At 41.1% G+C, this 20,111-nt stretch overlaps 2 protein-coding genes across 8 annotated transcripts in view; one reads left to right on the top strand and one right to left on the bottom strand.

The window, feature by feature from the left end:
- Window positions 1-1,209: 1,209 nt before the first annotated feature.
- Window positions 1,210-9,853, bottom strand: bag3 (BAG cochaperone 3). The gene is made up of 4 exons (XM_021607133.3): window positions 9,503-9,853; window positions 5,963-6,295; window positions 5,396-5,746; window positions 1,210-5,234 (listed from the first exon to the last, which is right to left on the bottom strand). The coding sequence occupies exons 1-4, from the start codon at window positions 9,695-9,697 to the stop codon at window positions 4,074-4,076; spliced, it is 2,040 nt and encodes a 679-aa protein (XP_021462808.1). The 5' UTR covers window positions 9,698-9,853; the 3' UTR covers window positions 1,210-4,073.
- Window positions 9,768-20,111, top strand: part of tial1 (TIA1 cytotoxic granule-associated RNA binding protein-like 1) — a 25,590-nt gene continuing 15,246 nt past the window's right edge. For 2 of the 7 annotated variants that reach the window (XM_021607168.3, XM_021607161.3), the window contains exons 1-5: window positions 10,708-10,844; window positions 12,380-12,476; window positions 18,041-18,139; window positions 18,293-18,347; window positions 18,440-18,527. In XM_021607168.3, coding sequence (XP_021462843.1) covers window positions 10,816-10,844; window positions 12,380-12,476; window positions 18,041-18,139; window positions 18,293-18,347; window positions 18,440-18,527 — 368 coding nt within the window. In that variant the 5' untranslated portion in view covers window positions 10,708-10,815. Of the gene's footprint in view, window positions 9,900-10,526; window positions 10,845-12,379; window positions 12,477-17,989; window positions 18,140-18,292; window positions 18,348-18,439; window positions 18,528-20,111 lie in introns of those variants that run through there. The other 5 variants (XM_090236625.1, XM_090236634.1, XM_090236632.1 and 2 more) reach the window with 5 other exon arrangements.

Genomic DNA, 20,111 nt, shown 5'->3' with positions numbered 1-20,111 from the left:
TGGGGCATGGAAAACTCATTCAATGAGTGAATTGGGCGCTAAATCAAAAACCCAACATTAGCATGAATTTCGTGAACAACAAGTATAACGTTACACATGTTTTCTGAGATGTAAGATAACTGCTGTGTTGTCTGTAATATCGTCGAGCTTTGGAATCGTGACATTACGTACTTCCGAGGAAAATAGTCCGGTTTAGTGACTTTGAGAAGAGATAGCGCGAAGATTATTTTAGCAACAGCAGCATGACACCTTCAACGCGATTAGTCAACAATGGGATTCCTATCTCCTACTTTCTCTGTTATCTCTGGCCCAGGTTCACTTTATTAACCTTGCCTGGCGCACCTATTGGTGGACGGTTCTTTTCAAGGACTGTTCCAAATAAGATCCACCAACTCGTAACTTTCAAAAATACAAAGACAATTAGGCCCAGCTTTTGAACCCCCCACCCCCTTTTGCCCTCAGAACAGTCGGGGGCATGGGCTCTACAAGGTGTCCAAAGCGTTTCACAGGGATGCTGACCCATGTTGACTCCAATGCTTCCCACAGTTGTGTCAAGTTGGCTGGGCATACTTTGGGTGGTGAACCATTGAGTGTAAAAAAAACAGCAGTGTTGCAGTTCTTGACACAAACTGGTGTGCCTGGCACCTACTACCATACCTCATTCAATGGAACTTATATTTTGTGTCTTGACCATTCACCCTCAGTGACACGCACACAATCCATGTCTCAAGGCTTAAAAATCCTTCTTTAACCTGTCCCCTCCCCTTCATCTACTCTGATTTAAGTGGATTTAACAAGTGACATCAAGAAGGGATCATAGCTTTCCCCTAGATTCACCTGGTCAGTCTGTCATAGAAAGAGCAGGTGTTCTTAATATTTGTATACTCAGTGTATGCTCCCATAGTGAAAAACACGCAGTTGCTGGTGAACAGGACATTGAATGGAATGTATTAAACCTAAAAAAAAAACACCCCTCGTCAAGTTATTCACTCTATTATTCATTCCTAAAGTGTGTCAATTTTACTTTGTTCCACAGGGACGTGTAGATCTACCATGTGTTGCTTGTCTCAAATAAGACATGGAGTTAAGATGTAAGTGATGGTTAAGATACAAGGAGAGGTTTAGATTGGAGTAGGCCACGTAGAACCACTCGATAGCAAGGACAGCAACATATCACAATATATTATAAAATCACTCAATTATAGACCATTTCAAAATAATACATTTTATTTGCAACCATGCCAATGTGACTCCAAGCTGTCAACACTCCAAAGCACAAGCTGTGATAAAAAATGCATACTTTTACATTGACACTACATTGACCCTTGCATTGTTATTCTTGATTAGCATTTGATGCTGATAGTCTCACATCTCATGAGAGAGGAGTCAGCTCACATCCAACATTTCTCAATGTACTCTTGAATTAAATCATTCCTCTTGAAATAAAATATATGAATGATATTTGGATGACATTGCAAGTGAACTTACAAATGAACAATTCTTCAAACAATCTAGAAATTTCAAAACGCTACACCATAGACTTGAATCAAAGGTCAATGGATGGAATTGTTGTGTAACATATCAAGATCCTTTCATAAAATTTAAATATAGACCTATTATAATGGTGAAATAAGTGCCAGGGCCTGCGTGCATAATACACCTGAAGTGTTTCTCATAAGGATTTACCTTAAATGTCCCCTAACCTAAGGGAACTGTTTGGGCATGGCATAGAGCCCCTCAAACGTTTTCCTTAGGTAAGTGCATACTTAAGGGGATTTACAGTAGTTTGAAGGCATGTATGACAGAAAGAGTCTCTGGTTACCAGGGATATGACCTGATTCACTGACTGAACATTAGGCAAAGAGATCACATTTGTTTTGAGAGATAGCAAAATAGAACTTCTACATTCAAGACAGGAGAAACAAATTGATTCAGATAATAAAGCAAGTTTCTATTACTTTCTTGCACATCAAGCTAACTTACAGAGTAGGTAGCTAGCTGGCCATAGAGCGGTGCACAATTGGCCCAGCGTTGCCCATGTTAGGGTTTGGCCTGGGTATGCCGTCATTGTAAATAAGAACTTGTTCTTAACTGGCTTGCCTAGTTAAAGGTTACATTTTTTTTAAGCTAGCTAGCCAGCTATCTTTGTAGCCATGGATTGTGCACCTTCCATTGTTTAGCTAAGTAGCTAGCTATCTACAGTGCAGTCGGGAAAGTATTCAGACCCCTTGACTTTTTCCACATTTTGTAACATTACAGCCTTGTTCTAAAATGGATTAAATTGTTGTTTCCCTCAATCTACACACAATACCCCATAATGACAAAGCAAAAACATGTTTTTAGCCATTTTTACACATTTATTAAAAATAAAAAAAACTGGAAATATCAGTTTCATAACTATTCTTTACTCAGTACTTTGTTGAAGCACCTTTGGCAGTGATTACAGCCTCGAGTCTTCTTGGGTATGACACTACAAGCTTGGCACACCTGCTACAGAGATGGTTGTCCTTCTGGAAGGTTCTCCCAACTCCAGAGAGGAACTCTGAGTGACCATCGGGTTCTTTTTCACCTTCCTGACCAAGGCCCTTCTCCCCCGATTGCTCAGTTTGACCAGGTTGGCCAGCTCTAGGAACAGTCTCGGTGGTTCCAAATTTCTTCCATTTAAGAATGATGTGTTCTTGGAGACCTTCAATGTACCCTTCCCCAGATCTGTGCCCCGACAGAATCCTGTCTCAGAGCTCTACAGACAATAACTTCGACCTCATGGCTTGGGTTTTGCTCTGACATGCACTGTCAACTGTGGGACCTTATATAGACAGGTGTGTGCCTTTCCAAATCATGTCCAACCAATTGAATTTACCATAGGTGGACTCCAATCAAGCTGGAGAAACATCTCAAGGATTATCAATGGTAACAGGATTCACCTGAGCTAAATTTGGAGTTTCATTGCAAAGGTTATGAATACTTTTTAAATTAAATGTAAAACAAAAGGTCAAGGGGTCTGAATACTTTCCGAATGCACTGTATACACCTAGCTAGCTGGTTGATGTTTTCCTTTTGCAACCAGGGCAGAGGAAAGCAACATTGACCTCCCACATTTGCTGTGTACATTGATATGATATCCATAGTAAATGAAGCACAAGGGAACTCATGGGCACCCTTAAGTTTTTCACTTTATTTAAGGGGGAAATTCACCTTAAAATGTTTTATGCAACTGACTTAAGGAAACTTTAAGGGGAAAAGATAAAGGGGAAGATTTCTTATGCAGGCCCAAGACAGCAAAACAGGCAATGCACCTACAGGCTGAAACTAATGAAACCCAAATGAACCATATCAATTGTTGGGTATGTGTGTGAAATAACTTGGTTTTTATTTGTTTTTTTGAGAGAAAAAAAGAAAATTTTTCTCTCAAGTAGCTCTGTCATCTGAGGCACAAAAATAAATACTTTTCTATGACTGAGTCATTAACATTTACTAACATAGATTTGTCCCATTTCTTCTGACGGAATCTGAGGTAAATATTGTTTCTCGAAGTAGTGGATTAAAAATAAAAGAGGGAAATATTAAACATCTCTTACAATTTCCACAGAAGCCCTTTCTTATAGAGAAGTTGTCTACTACTCTACATACCAGTGTTCTTCTTATTGAATATGTATTGAATAACTTTAAAAACAACCACATCACATGACCCGAAATTAACTACATACAGGTACATTTTAGTCTTATATATATATGGATGGATAAAGGCCTCTTATATAACCTCTATTATGCATGTCTCTTTAACACATAGATCATGAAAATGGTCTTGCAAAAAGACATTGGCACAGCAAAAGGCAACAACAATGGCTTAACATCATTGAATACATGATGCACTCGGATACCACCATCACATATAGAATGTGGTGAATGCCAGACAATACCAACACTGTAAATTAAGTAATACATGCATCGTATAGTTCCTATGTGATATCTGCAGTTGAAAGGCGGGTATTGGGAGCATTGAGAGCAGCCCATTTCCACGGTATCTTTGATTACATTTCTCTCCTCTTCACTATAATAAAACTATGGAGTCATTATGAGATCTCTCTGGCCATTTCCACATTCGCTTGGCTGATCATGCTGGGCTGCTCTACTTTCTGTGGCGGGCTGTCACCCTCCATCGGGGACTCATTGACTGAGCCCGATGGCCGCTCATCCAGCATCTCCAGTGCATCCAGTGTGGTTTGGACCCTCCGGACTCCGTCACGTCGCGCCTGTCGCACGTCCACACGTCCCTCTGGGTCCACTGAGTCCAGTGCCAAAAGCTCTTTGGTCAACAGCTCCTCCAGCAGCAAGTACCTCTTATCATTCTTCTTCCCATCAAAGCATTTCACCTCTTGCTCCAGTTTCGCCACTCTCTCCTCTATCTTTTGCACTTTAGCCAAGCCTGGGTGACACTGAGCGGCGGGCTCATTTTCTGATTTTGGGGGCAAGTCCTCCTGTGGAGCAGGAACAGCCACTGGCTCCTGGGCTTCTGGTTTCGGCGACATCTGGACTGTGATGTTTGCTGTCTGTTGCGGCTGCAGTTGCGGCTGTGGCTGGGGTTGTTGTGGAGGTTGTGGTTGTTGCTGGGACTGTTGTGGTTGTTGATACAGCTGTGGTTGCTGTGGTTGTTGGTACTGTTCAGGTTGTTGGTATTGTTGTGGCTGTTGGTACTGTTGTGGTGGTTTTTGGTACTGTTCAGGTTGTTGGTATTGCTGTGGCTGTTGGTACTGTTGTGGTTGTTGGTACTGTTCAGGTTGTTGGTACTGTTCAGGTTGTTGGTACTGTTGTGACTGTTGGTACTGTTGTGGCTGTTGGTACTGTTGTGGCTGTTGGTACTGTTCAGGTTGTTGGTACTGCTGTGGCTGCTGTGGTTGTTGTGATTTTTGGTACTGTTCAGGTTGTTGGTATTGTTGTGGTTGTTTTGGCTGTTGGTACTGTTGTGGCTGCTGTGGGAGTTGTGGCTGCTGTGGCTGTGGTTGTTGTGGTTGTTGGTATTGTAGTGGCTGTTGTTGATAATGTTGTTGCTGCTGTGGTTGTTGTGGTCCTTGGTACTGTTGTGGTGGCTGCTGTGGTTGCTGTGAGATCTGTGGCTGTTGACGCTGCTGTGAGTCAGCCTCTCTCTGCGCTGCTTGGGGATACTGAGAGATCTCCTGCTCCTGCTCCATTCTGTGGGGTGATTCTCTCTGTGGCACATGGTGGTGGACCTGGACCTGTGGAAGTAAGAAGGAATTATTCATCCTGAATAAACATTATGTCAAATTTGCCAGACTGGCATTTGTGGCTATGTATATGAGACTTTTTATTTTGAAGAATCCTACTGCTATTGGCTGACTGGCAATAGGCGTTGTGATGAGTGGGGGAAAAAAGGTACCTGTGGTCTCTCTGTAATGACCTGTGCTCTGAGGGGAGACTGGCTCCTTATATGCGGTGGGATATGGATGGCGGCAGTCTCGCGGTGCTGGGGAGGCACGCTCGGGGACGGGGAGGCTCGCTCCCGGGAAGAGGGCGTGGCTCCATGATGACTGCTCCAGTCCTCTGGCTGCAGTCGGTGGAAGGAGGGCTGGTGCTCTGAGTAAGCCGGAAAGCGCTGGGTGTAGAGAGCGGGATTGACAGGGGCTTGTTGTGGGTGACCTCCGGCCCTCTCGTGGATCACTGGGATGGGTATGTAACCTGCCTGGAGGCCTGTGCTGCTGGGTCGCGGGGGCTGGTGGAGGGGATGGCCCTAAGGAATGAAAGTCCAGTGTGAATCAGAGGAAGTACAATTGCATAGTCAATATTAGAAGTAGTCTAGAAGTAGCTAGAGGTTTTGTTTGATTCCAACATCAAACACGTGTGTAACTAGAACTTTCCCTGCAAATCCTCCAATGACATCAATGTATGGTTTTAGCAAATGGTAAGAGTTCATGCGCAGTAATCTCAATAGATAAAACAATCTCACCTCAGGTCCTTGTAAACTAGGTGAACAGGACATGCAGGGCTCAGGAGTAGAGCTCTCGGAGGAACCCTGCAAAGGAGATCTAGGCCTGCAGTGGAGCGTCGGGGTGGGGGAGGGTGTCCGCCCTTCTGCCCGTATATTTTGCAGAGCAGTCGGCTGGATGTAGGAGAAACACGGGTGTTGCTGACGGAGGTCTGCACCTTCATGGCAGACTGGGATTGGGATGTAACCCTGGCGGAGGGTGGGGTGCTTCATGTCCTTCACAAAGGCCTTCTGCATCTCCTGAGGACTCGGCTCTGGTGGCACACTTGGGCCATTTTGAGACAACTGGCTGACCTGAAGAGGAAACAAAGTCTGAATTAATACATGAATTAATACAAAATAAGTATGCGAGTGAAACTCTAACCCCAGAGGCAAGCAGTTACTGCCAATCCATCCATAAAACATTCAGTTAATGTATTCTACAAGGGAATGGTGTCCAACATCCCAGAAAGATTAGTTCTTTCTTCCAAACTGAGGAAGAAAGAGCAATTTAATATCTTAGGCTACTGAGATTAAATTGAGATTGATTGAAAAGAGCTGTTTGCTAGAGGCTGAAACAAATGAGTCTTCAATAGAATCTGCTCTGGCATCCAGGCTATAAGCAAACATCATTAGGTGCAATGTGAAATATCCCTGGGAGATGTAAAAAGTATCACCTCCCTGGACAATTGGAAGCGGAAACTAGTTCTTATCCAATTGCAAGTGTGTGCCTGTCATAAGAAGCATGCCATCACTACATGTGGATATGAAGATTATGCATTTGTTGGTTTGCTAGGCAGTATTTGCTATCATAAAACATAAATCCTATTTATCTTATGTCCTCATATGGGTGTCTCACAGTAGAGACAAACTACTCCATGATGCTGCCTTGATGATCACCAGGAAAACCAATTAAGAGTGAGACACCTGACAGTGACAGTGGAAAATAGTCTCTCTGTGATATCAATACATGACCAGTTTTGCTTTACCATGCAAATCTAATTAGCAATAAAGTATATTTAATTGTGAGTGATTTAAGAATACTCCAATATTTGCTTGCCTTCAGGCTATACATGTGTACTGGAGAGCCATACCGCTTATACTGCGGTCCAACAATAACAGATTCGGTAAGGCCCACAAATACAATGTTCCTCAGCTCAAATATTTCGAAAAAAGATCTAGGTATTCTTGTTTGTGGTCAGAATATAACTGGTTCACCAACAATTATAACATTAATGCTTTGTTGTCTTTTATGATTATGCTGTCATCTTATGCTTGCTTATATAAAGGACGTCACACTGCTTGCCTAGCAAGTATCGCTTCCTCCTAATTCGGCGCAACACTGTAGGCTCGAACCCAGGACCTCTGCCTTGCTAGCACACGTGACCAGTGGTGTAAAGTGCTTAAATAAAAAATACTTTAAATTACTACTTAAGTTGTTTTTTGGGGGTATCTGTACTTTACTATTTATATTTTTGCCTACTTTAACTTCACTACATTTCTAAAGAAAAGAATGTACTTTTTACTCTGTACATTTTCCCTTACCCAAAAGTACTCATTACATTTTGACAGGAAAATGGTCCAACTCACACACTTATCAAGAGAACATCCCTGGTCATCCCTACTGCCTCTGATCAGGCAGACTCATTAAACACAAACGCTTCATTTGTAAAGTATGTCTGGCTATCCATAAAAAAATATTTTAAACGTGACGTCTGGTTTGCTTAATATAAGGAATTTGAAATAATTTACACTTTTACTTTTGATACGTAAGTACATTTGAGCAATTCCATTTACTTTTGATACTTAAGTATATTTAAAACAAAATACTTTTGCTCAAGTAGTATTTTACTGGGTGACTTTCACTTGAGTCATTTTCTATTAAGGTATCTTTACTTTCACTCAAGTATCATAATTGAGTCATTTTTCCACCACTGCACGTGACCACCCTACTGAAGCATCTTACCAGTCAGTGCCAAGCAAAAAGCTAGCTATTCACTGGTGCAAGTGGGAACATTGCAGGCTGAGAAGTAAGCCTCACACATCCCCATGTGCTACACTTACATACTTCAACAAGGTGTGGCTCAAACTAAAATCAAACTGTCCAAACTGGAAGCATGTCCTACAGACAGAGCTGAAACAACAAACTGTATGTGTGGGTAGTGCGTGACAAAGCACCAGACTCCACTGGTACATGATGTAAAATAGCCTAGGTTTAGACAAGTGGGAGCAACCCACTGAGCAAAAGTCTATATAAGTCCAGTCTACACAGTTTAGCACGACAAAGACAAGTGTCCACAAGACTGTGTAGGCCCATTGGACCTACTGCATTGGAACAGTCCCAAGCTCCTCATGACTATTTAATTAGTCTGGTAATAAATCATTCAAATTAATGAATTCAAATGATTAATTATTCAATTAATTTGAAATAAGTACTGTGTGAGGCATAGTGTTGTACTTTTTAATTTACATCATTCCCGTTATGCTTTTTTGATACAACAACAGTAGTTGTGAAACTCTGAACGACCTTTTGCCCTCTGCCATTTTGGCAGGGTCCCTGTACACTGCCAGCATCGCACCAATTTTATCTCCTGACAGCTGTGTCTTTCTAGCAGATTCTTAGTGACACTAACTTTGGACGGCAGCAAGTGTTGATCTTCCTAATGCAAGATGCCAACCTAGGTAGGGTCTGCTTCCCCAACCCTTCAACACTTAAGTTGACACAGTTCTTCAGGACACAGATATGGTGTAAAACCATATCACCAATTTTTGTGATTTGTTAATTTCAATGGATTGTAGATTACTTGGAGCTGTTATATATGCGCAGTAGGCTACTGGAGTTGGGTGGTTGATGAACCCACCTCAAATCCCTTTTAAGGAAAAGTTTTAGTAACGGGTATACGAAATATGAACAAGCGCATTCTACATGGCCTAATAGGCTTTAAATAAACATTATGGAGATGTCCAAACACTCAAAGCCATGGCTTTACATATGACTGCAGTGCGTCATCAACCAACCAGCCACGCTTAGATCATCACACAAGAACATAACCTAACAGCCATTGCCCGTTATTTAACCCGTTATAATGCATGACGGAGAGGGCTGGAGCCTAAAAGAGACAACATTCCATTGCGTTGGCGTATATGAAGTCTAAGCAGATACGAAGTTTGAGCAGTGGCAAGTTGTAACATATGGTTTCTAAATGTTAAAGAAAAGGAGAGAGAAGTTTAGCCTACTATAAATAGAATATGCCCACTCTGTCTTCCTATAATAAAAGCCAGTGCGTATCAGAGGCAGTGACCATAATTAACCACTGAAGCGCTTGGTCGACGGCCATGCCATATACTATATATATATATATATATATATATATATATATATATATATATATATATATATATATATATATTCTGTGTTGTGTCTGCCATGCTATCATCAGACATTACATTTTCAATCCAACTTTCTATATCACACTAGCCCTCCCACGCTACACATCATTTTTACTCAATCCATGAGCCTACCTTTTTGACATCGTGTCTGGGGTCATTCCAGCTTGTTGTGCGATTAATGTGATCCACAAAAAAAGGCCATCCTGTCTGTGGGTCAATTTTAATTTCCCATCCTGGGGGTAGAGGGTCGTTGTTATTAGCCATATCTACCATTGGTGACTGTGTCTTCATGCTGCTCAAACTCCTTGATCCTTTATACTGTGCCATGTTATACAGTCAACGGATCCTTTAAAGATTCCGCACGGTGACGTGTGGGAAAGGGGGCTGGAAGTTTCTCGAAATAGCACCGTCAATGTTGGGATTGGGAAAAAATTGCCACCTCCAGTGTCTCGAGATTCAGGGAGAAGGTTCCAGCCTAACAGTGAGGCGATCTGGTATTTACGTTCAGGACATGAACACCTGTTTGTTTGTATGTATATTTTCCAATTTAACGTTACGCCATAGATTCCAATAATAGCCCTACTTCACACGTGGTGATACAATGTATTCAGCTCAGAGCGTGGCTACAGTCATAAATGTATCGTTGGTCAATGGGCGGATTCGATAATGCTGAAACGCCGGGAACCGGTCTATGGCCCGTGACGTGAATTGGCAAAGCTGTGAGGGAGGAATGCACCCTTCTCAAATCGAACAGGAATCTTGCGCCGCTCGGTCATGTTGTCAACAAGACAGCACGGTGCATCATCCAGAAACATAAAGCATTTGTTTTTCATTAAATATACGTTTGAATCAAAATCAATCACTTTTGCATGTGAAAACACAGACTCCTACTCATTATTCTACGTGTAATTACGTGACTTTTGTTTTGAGCCGATTTCACCGTGGGCTTTGAACGGGCACCTGGCTCACGACCGGGTGGCAGTCCGGTTCCGAAACGAATGCAATCAACTTTCACCTGATGCAATACATGCCTACCAGGGCGCTTTAGACAGATTAATCGAATCCCCTCAATGTTTATACAGTATCGCTTTAATTGACATTTTCAAAATAAAAGCCCCCAATTAGGTTTATGACGTTTGACAGATGTTGGCACAACAGGGATTCCACCTTCATCTCGTGGCAAGCGTATTTTACCGAGATGTTATAGTATAAGACTAGCCTACTCGAGATATCTGATTGATTTTATTTTAGTGCTGACTCAAGTCCCCCTGTAGACTGCATGCGCATGGGCATGAGTCGGCTTCCTGACTCTCCGGTTAGCGCCATTTTCTTCCTCTTAGTTAGCTAGCTTAGCTACGGCATAAATACATTGATTAGGCCATCTTCTTGTTTATTTCAGCATACTCAGTTAGTTAGTCGGCATTCATACCAATCGATTTTTGAACATGGAAGACGAAAGCCACCCCAAAACGCTGTAAGTTGTCAACACAACAGCCACGACTTTGCCTCCTAGCTAGCTTGGCAATGTTAGCTAACTAACTGTTAACTAGCTAGATAACTATCGACCTCAACAGCTTCCTCATTTTAACCTCTCACTAGGCGAATCAGCATACTTTGTTTCTCCCCAGTGAAACAACGGTTACAAGACTATCCAGTAGGCTGATCAAAATATTCGTGAACTTATGCAATATTACATTGCATGGCACATCAGCTCGCTAGCTAAGTTACCCAGCTACATAGATAACTAACGTTAGCTATCTAAATGTTATTGAAATGTCCCCATCATGGCTGGGATAATGTTCTAGTAGTTAGTTAGCTGACAGCTAACGAAGTCATGTCTTTCTTTAGCCGACTCAACTCCACGATTTACGAGTTGCGTTTAATGGACTAGCCTTTCTCTTGTCTGCATACTGAAGTGATGAGGAAAAGGTGTTATTTGAAACGAAGCTTAGCTTCTTAGTATCAAGACAAGTTGATCTTTATAGCTAACTATCTACTTTGGTTGGTCAACAAATAATAGCTACATAATAATTAGGCTATAATGAATTGCAAGAAGAGTGCCTTGGTCCTCGTCTCTTGTTGACTAATTAGGCCTAATCCTTAAACCAAATAACACGTTCAATCTAACAACATTTTGTCCGATCTAGAGGCTATACACAGACCTTTTGTCTAGTGCCAAAAGGGGTCCCATAGACTCCAAGCCAAAAGATGTTCCCTAAATGGACAGAATATTTTTTTCTTCTTCCAGAAATGTCTTCATTGGACAGATAGGGGCACACCTTCCCACAGTCATGAGCAAAATCATATTTGTGTGCTTAAAACTAAATGTTTGTGTAGTTAAATTTGATATTCAATAAATAACATTAAAGCAAATATTTGATGCAACTTAACTTATCCTATCCTCGCCTATCCTTAACCAACCTCCTAAGCAGTTGCTTGAAGTACTTAAGTGAAAATACATTAAAGTACTAAATAAGTAGTTTTTTGAGGGGTATCTGTACTTTACTATTTATATTTTTTACTACTTTTACTTCAATAAAATAATTTTTTACTCCATACACTTTCCTAGACACACAAAAGTACTCATTACATTAGTAATGCTGAGCAGTACAGGAAAATGGTTCAATTCACACTAATCAAGCAACATCCCTGGTCATCCCTTCTGCCTCTGATCTGATGGACTCACAAAACACAAATGCTTGGTTTGTAAATTATGTTGGCGTGTGCCCCTGGCTATCTGTAAATTTAAAAAAAATGCTTAATTTGAGGAATTTTAAATTATTTTTTACTTTTGATACTTATGTATATTTTTGCAATTACATTTACTTTTTATATTTAAGAATATTTCAAACCAAATACTTTGAATTTTACTGAAGTAATATTTTACTGGGTGACTTTTACTTGAGCCATTTTATATTAAGGTATCATTACTTTTACTCAAGTATGACAATTGGGTACTTTTCCCACCAGTGCTCCTGAGATCACTAATTTGCCCCATCTTTTCCCTAGGTATGTTGGTAACCTGTCCAGAGATGTAACAGAAATTTTGATTCTTCAGCTGTTCACCCAAATTGGACCTTGCAAAAGTTGTAAAATGATCACTGAGGTAAGATTTATTAGCTATGATGACTTATGGAGACATTTGTGTTGCCGAGTTTCATTATCATGGATTATGCACTAGGTCAAGGAATTCAAGTCAGTAGACAGGGTACTACTGTTTAACCTTTTTGACTGTAACAGTGGTCATTGGCACATACCAGTTTTTCACATAATTCCATCCCTTTTTCCATTCATTTTGAATCAATGTTGCCATTTGGTCTTTATTTTCGCACATAAACTGAAAAGATTTGCATCATGTTGATAAACACACCATTACATTTACATAATTGCCTTGACATATCAAGGACAGGAAAGGTCATTTGTAATTAGCCTTACCCTTTTATAAATCATTTTGCCTATATCCTTGCATAACCTAGCATTTATTTTTTATGCAGTTCTTTTTTTCAATAATTTCATTGTCACCCAAAATGGGTCAGTTTCAGCACCTCCCCTAAAACCGTCTAATATCCTACTTCTTGCAGTTACCGTAGTTACAGGGGGAGAAGGGTAAACATGATCTACCATGGGCTGCTGATATAATGGTTTCTAGTGGACCTGACCAATAGTTTGTCAACGTCTCCAGCGTAGCTGGGTGAGACGGTATAGGCTACCCTCATATGACCAACAGTGCATTCGGAAAGTATTCAGACACCTTGACTTTTTCCACATTTTGTTACGTTACAGCCTTATTCTAAAATGGATTCAATTAAAAATGTCCCTGATCAATCTATACACAATGTAGATAATGATGAAGCGAAAACAGTTTTTAAATACATTTTTGCTAATTTATAGAAATGTATATAAAAATACCTTTCCATAAGTATTCAGACGCTTTGCTATGAGACTCAAAATTAAGCTCAGGTGCATCCTGTTTCCATTGATCATCCTTGATGTTTCTGCAACTTTATTGGAGTCCACCTGTGGTAAATTCAATTGATTGGACATGATTTGGAAAGGCACACCTGTCTATATAAAGTCCCACAGTTGACAGTGCATGTCAGAGGAAACCAAGCCACGAGCTCGAAGGAATGGTCCATGGCGCTCCGAGACAGGATCGTGTCGAGACACAGATCTGGGGAGGGGTACCAAAAATGTCTGCAGCATTGAAGGTCCCCAAGAACACAGTGGCTGCTATCATTCTTAGATGGAAGAAGTTTGGAAACACCAAGACTCTTCCAAGAGCTGACCGCCTGGCCGAACTGAGCAATCCGGGGAGAAGGGCCTTGGTCAGGGAGGTGACCAAGAACCCGATGGTCACTCTGAAAGAGTTCCTCTGTGGAGATGGGAGAACCTTCCAGAAGGACAACCATCTCTGCAGCACTCCACCAATCAGGCCTTTATGGTAGTGGCCAGACTAGAAGCCACAACTCAGTAAAAGGCACATGACAGCCCGCTTGGAATTTGCCAAAAGGCACCTAAAGGACTCTGACCAGGGGAAACAAGATTCTCTGGTCTGATTCTCTTTTTATAAAAAAAAACAAAATGTGTATTAAAAAACCAAATTAACCTTTTTTTAATGTAATGAGGCAAGTCAGTTAAGAACAAATTCTTATTTATAATGACAGCCTACCAAACCCAGATGACGCTGGGCCAATTGTGCGCTGCCATATGGGGCTCTCAATCACGTCCGGATGTGATAGAGCCTGGAATCGAACCAGGGATTGTAGTGGTGTCTCTTGCACTGAGATGCAGTGCCTTAGACTGCTGCCCAACTCGAGAGCCCAAGATTGAACTATTTGGCCTGAATGCCAAGTGTCACGTCTGGAGGAAACGTGGCACCATCCCTTCGGTGAAGCGTGGTAGTAGCATCATGCTGTGGAGATTTTCAGCAGCAGGGACTGGGAGACTAGTCAGGATTGAGGCAAAGATGAACAGAGCAAAGTAAAGAGATCATTGAAGAAACCCTGCTCCTGAGTGCTCAGGACCTCAGGCTGGGGCGAAGGTTCACCTTTCAACAGGACAACGACCCTAAGCACACAGCTAAGACAGTACAGGAGTGGCTTCGGGACAAGTCTCAATGTCCTAGAGTGGCTCAGCCTTAGCACGGACCTGAACCCGATCGAACATCTCTGGAGAGACCTGAAAATAGCTGTGCAGCGACGCTCCCCATCCAACCAAACAGAGCTTGAGAGGATCTGCAGAGAAGAATGGGAGAAACTCTCCAAATACAGGTGTGCCAAGCTTGTAGTGTCATATCCAAGAAGACCTGAGGCTGTACTCGCTGCCAAAGGTGCTTCAACAAAGTACTGAGTGAAGGGTCTGAATACTTAAAGTCGGAAGTTTACATACACTTAGGTTTCAGTCATTAAAACATTTTTTTTCAACCACTCCACAAATGTATTGTTAACAAACTATAGTTTTGGCAAGTTGGTTAGGACATCTACTTTGTGCATGACACAAGTACTTTTTCCAACAATTGTTTACAGACAGATTATTTCACTTATAGTTCACTGTATCACAATTCCAGAGGGTCAAGAGTTAACATACACTAAGTTGACTGTGCCTTTAAACAGCTTGGAAAATTCCAGAAATTATGTCATGGCTGACACTTCTTATAGGCCAATTGACATCATTTGAGTCAATTGGAGGTGAACCTGTGGATGTATTTCAAGGCCTACCTTCAAACTCAGTGCCTCTTTGCTTGACATCATAGGCAAATCAAAAGAAATCAGCCAAGACCTCAGGAAAAAAATTGTAGACCTTCCAAGGCAATTTCCAAACGCCTGAAGGTACCACGTTCATCTGTACAAACAATAGTCCGCAAGTATAAACACCATGGGACCACACAGCGTCATACAGCTCAAGAACGAGACTCGTTTTGTCTCCATGAGATGAATGTACTTTGATGCGAAAAGTGCAAATCAATCCCAGAACAACCATAAAGGACCTTGTGAAGATGCTGGAGGAAACCGGTACAAAAGTATCTATATCCACAGTAAAACGAGTCCTATATCGACATAACCTGAAAGGCCGCTCAGCAAGGAAGAAGCCATTGCTCCAAAACCACAATTAAAAAGCCAGACTACGGTTTGCAACTGCACATGTTGACAAAGATCGTACTTTTTGGAGAAATGTCCTCTGGTCTGATGAAACAAAAATAGAACTGTTTGGCCATAATGACCATTGTAATGTTTGGAGGGAAATGGGGAAGCTTGCAAGCCGAAGGACAACATCCCAACCGTGATGCACGGGAGTGGCAGCATCATGTTGTGGGGGTGCTTTGCTGAAGGAGGGACTGGTGCACTTCACAAAATAGATGGCATCATGAGGGAGAAAAATTATGTGGATATATTGAAGCATCATCTCAAGACATCAGTCAGGAAGTTAATGCTTATTTTCAAATGGGTCTTCCAAATGGACAATGACCCCAAGCATACTTCCAAAGATATGGCTGAAGGACAACAAAGTCAAGGTACTGGAGTGGCCATCACAAAGCCCTGACCTCAATCCTATAGAAAATTTGTAGGCAGAACTGAAAAAGCGTGTGCGAGCAAGGAGGCCTACAAACCTGACTCAGTTGCACCAGCTCTGTCAGGAGGAATGGGCCAAAATTCACCCAACTTTATTGTGGAAGGCTACCCGAAACGTTTGACCCAAGTTAAACTATTTAAAGGCAACGCTACCAAATACTAATTGATATGTAAACTTCTGACCCACTGGGATTGTGATGAAAGAAATTAAAGCTGAAATAAATAATTATCTTCTAGTTTATTCTGACATTTCACATTCTTAAAATAAAGTGGTGATCCTAATTGACCTATTTTTACTAGGATTAAATGTCAGGAAATGTGAAACTGAGTTTAAATGTATTTGGCTAAGGTGCATGTAAACCTCTGACTTTAACTGTATGTAAATGTGATATTTCAGTTTTTTATTTGTAATACATTTCCAAACATTCAAAAACGTTTGGGTTTGTCATAATGGGCTTTTGTGTGTAGATTTATTTTCTCAATTTAATCATTTTTGAATAAAGCTGTAAGAAATCAATATGTGGAAAAAGTCTAGGGTTCTGATTACTTTTCGGATGTACTGTAGTTGAGTTGAGACGTGTTAGGTTTGTCTTTTTCTTCCCCTCCTGAGTGACACGTTCAGTCAGATGTTTCAGGTTATGTTTACTAGTCGAAATGGGATGTATTCCATTTCAACAAGTTCTTTCTCCTTTAATAAATGTATGAATCAGCCTAGTTCAGATATAAATTGTGGTGGGTTCTATATACAGTGGGGCAAAAAAGTATTTAGTCAGCCACCAATTGTGCAAGTTCTCCCACTTAAAAAGATCAGAGAGGCCTGTAATTTTCATCATAGGTACACTTCAACTATGACAGGCAAAATGAGAGAAAAAATCCAGAAAATCACATTGTAGGATTTTTAGTGAATTTATTTGCAAATTATGGTGGAAAATAAGTATTTGGTCACCTACATACAAGCAAGATTTCTGGCTCTCACAGACCTGTAACTTCTTCTTTAAGAGGCTCCTCCACTCGTTACCTGTATTAATGGCACCTGTTTGAACTTGTTATCAGTATAAAATACACCTGTCCACAACCTCAAACAGTCACACTCCAAACTCCACTATGGCCAAGACCAAAGAGCTGTCAAAGGACACCAGAAACAAAATTGTAGACATGCACCAGGCTGGGAAGACTGAATCTGCAATAGGTAAGCAGCTTGGTTTGAAGAAATCAACTGTGGGAGCAATTATTAGGAAATGGAAGACATACAAGACCACTGATAATCTCCCTCGATCTGGGGCTCCACGCAAGATCTCACCCCGTGGGGTCAAAATGATCACAAGAACAGTGAGCAAAAATCCCAGAACCACACGGGGGGACCTAGTGAATGACCTGCAGAGAGCTGGGACCAAAGTAACAAAGCCTACCATCAGTAACACACTACGCCGCCAGGGACTCAAATCCTGCAGTGACAGACGTGTCCCCCTGCTTAAGCCAGTACATGTCCAGGCCCGTCTGAAGTTTGCTAGAGAGCAGTTGGATTATTGGTAAAAAACTCAACTCGTCGTGTTTGGAGGACAAAGAATGCTGAGTTGCATCCAAAGAACACCATACCTACTGTGAAGCATGGGGGTGGAAACATTTTTTTTTTCTCATTTTGTCTGTCATAGTTGAAGTGTACCTATGATGAAAATTACAGGCCTCTCTGATATTTTTAAGTAGGGGAACTTGCACAATTGGTGGCTGGCTAAGTACTTTTTTGCCCCACTGTACATACTGTGCGACGAATGCAATCAGATTAAATTGCTATTTTTTTAAATAAAACAGACTTTGGCTGGTTAACCTTTGGCACACTTGTCCAAAAGAAAGAGGTTAGGGTTATGGAATCCCAGCCTTTTAAATATGATTGACATGATTTGAATTGGATAACATCTGTTGAATATAGCAGCACTATTCATGATACATGATAATCACCCAATAGAGTAACATGGTCACTCACTACTTGCAATTGTATTCCTAATATGTTTGGCAATAATATATTCTCCTAATTTATTTATTTTCTTCTCAGCAACCCGATAGCAGGAGGATGAACTCTTCTGTGGGATTTTCTGTTTTGCAGCAGTCAAGCAATGACCCGTATTGCTTTGTGGAGTTCTTTGAACATAGAGATGCTGCTGCTGCCCTAGCAGCCATGAATGGGAGGAAGATATTGGGAAAGGTAATTTTTCCACTCTGCAATGAAATACTCTCTCTGTGGCTTTCTTCCTAAGAATTGCTGGTTCTTACCCTTTCACACTGGCTTTTAGGGACATGGAATGAATGCCTTTTCTCCACTTACATTTGATTGTTCTGTGACATGTTTTATCTTCAGGAGGTCAAAGTAAATTGGGCCACCACTCCAAGTAGCCAGAAGAAAGATACATCGAGTAAGTGTTTACATTTTGAACTTTTTCCTGTTTTGCTCCAAAGTCAGTCTCTACATCAGGGACTAATAGTCATTATTTCTTGGCTGTTTCAGATCACTTCCATGTGTTTGTGGGAGACTTGAGCCCTGAGATCACCACTGAGGATATCAAAGCTGCATTTGCACCTTTTGGGAAAATATCGTAAGTTGCTTTGTGTTTTTAAGAATTTGATTTAGTATGTTTCCTCTGACTTGACATCCTCTGGAGATTTGTTTTATTCAGTTATCTTTTTTGATCATTTTAGTAACTTTTAGAGTTCTTCTCATAAAAACGTTTTTGTAAGGGGTCCATAAACAGAATAGATGTGTAACCACATACTATGTAATATATTATACATTGTAGAATAATAGTGAAGACATCAAAACTATGAATTAACACATGGAATCAGGTAGTAACTGAAAGTATTAAACAAATCAAAATATATTTGAGATGCTTCAAAGTAGCCACCCTTGGCTTGATGACAGCTTTGCACACTCTTGGCATTCTCTCAACCAGCTTCACCTGGCATGCTTTCCCAACAGTCTTGAAGGAGTTCCTACAAATGCTGAGCACTTGTTGGCTTTTCCTTCACTCTGCGGTCCAACTCATCCCAAACCATCTCAATTGGGTTGAGGTTGGGTTATTGTGGAGGCCAGGTCATCTGATGCAGCACTTGCACAACCTGGAGGTGTGTTGGGTCATTGTCCTGTTGAAAAACAAATGATAGTCCCACTAAGCGCAAACCATGGGATGGTGTATCGCTGCAGAATTCTGTGGTAGCCATAATGGTTAAGTGTGCCTTGAATTCGAAATAAATCACAGCGTCACCAGCAAAGCACCACCAGCAAGCACCATCACACCTCCTCCTTCGCGCTTTACGGTGGGAACCACACATACGGAGATTATCCGTTCACCTACTCTGCGTTTCTCAAAGACACGGCGGTTGTAACCAAAAATCTCAAATTCGGACTCATCAGACCAAATGACCTATTTGCACTGGTCTAATGTCCATTGCTTGTGTTTCTAGGCCCAAGCAAGTCTCTTCTTATTGGTGTCCTTTAGTAGTGGTTCCTTTGCAGCAATTTGACCATGAAGGCCTGATTACACACAGTCTCCTCTGAACAGTTGATGTTGCTGTGACGCATTTATTTGGGCCTTAATCTGAGGTGCAATTAACAATAATGAACTTATACTCTGCAGCAGAGGTAACTCGGGGTCTTCCTTTACTGTGGCGGTCCTCATGAGAGCCAGTTTCATCATAGCGCTTGATGGTTTTTGCGACTGCAGCTGAAGGAACCTTCAAAGTTCTTGAAATGTTCCGGATTGACCTTCACGTCTTTTAACAAATAGCCCTATCTTCTGTATACCACCCCTATCTTGTCACATCACAACTGATTGGCTCAAATGCATTGAAGGAAAGAAATTCCACAAATTAACTTTTAAAAAGGCACACCTGTTTATTGAAATGCATTCCAGGTCACTACCACATGAAGCTGGTTGAGAGAATGCCAAGAGTATGCAAAGCTGTCATCAAAGCTTGGGTGGCTACTTTGAAGAATCTCAAATATAAAATATATTTTGATTTAACACATATGGTTACTACATGATTACATATGTGTTATTTCATAGTTTTGATGTCTTCACTATTATTCTACAATGTATAAAATAGTAAAAATAGAGAAAAGCCTCGGTGTAGGTGTGTCAACTTTTGACTGGTGCTGTAGATATAATTACTTTGACTATTGG

Source organism: Oncorhynchus mykiss, chromosome 1 (genome assembly GCF_057628025.1).
Source record: "Oncorhynchus mykiss isolate SJ-2025 chromosome 1, ASM5762802v1, whole genome shotgun sequence".
Taxonomy (NCBI): Eukaryota; Metazoa; Chordata; class Actinopteri; order Salmoniformes; family Salmonidae; genus Oncorhynchus; species Oncorhynchus mykiss.
This window is presented reverse-complemented; position numbering and strand designations above follow the sequence as displayed.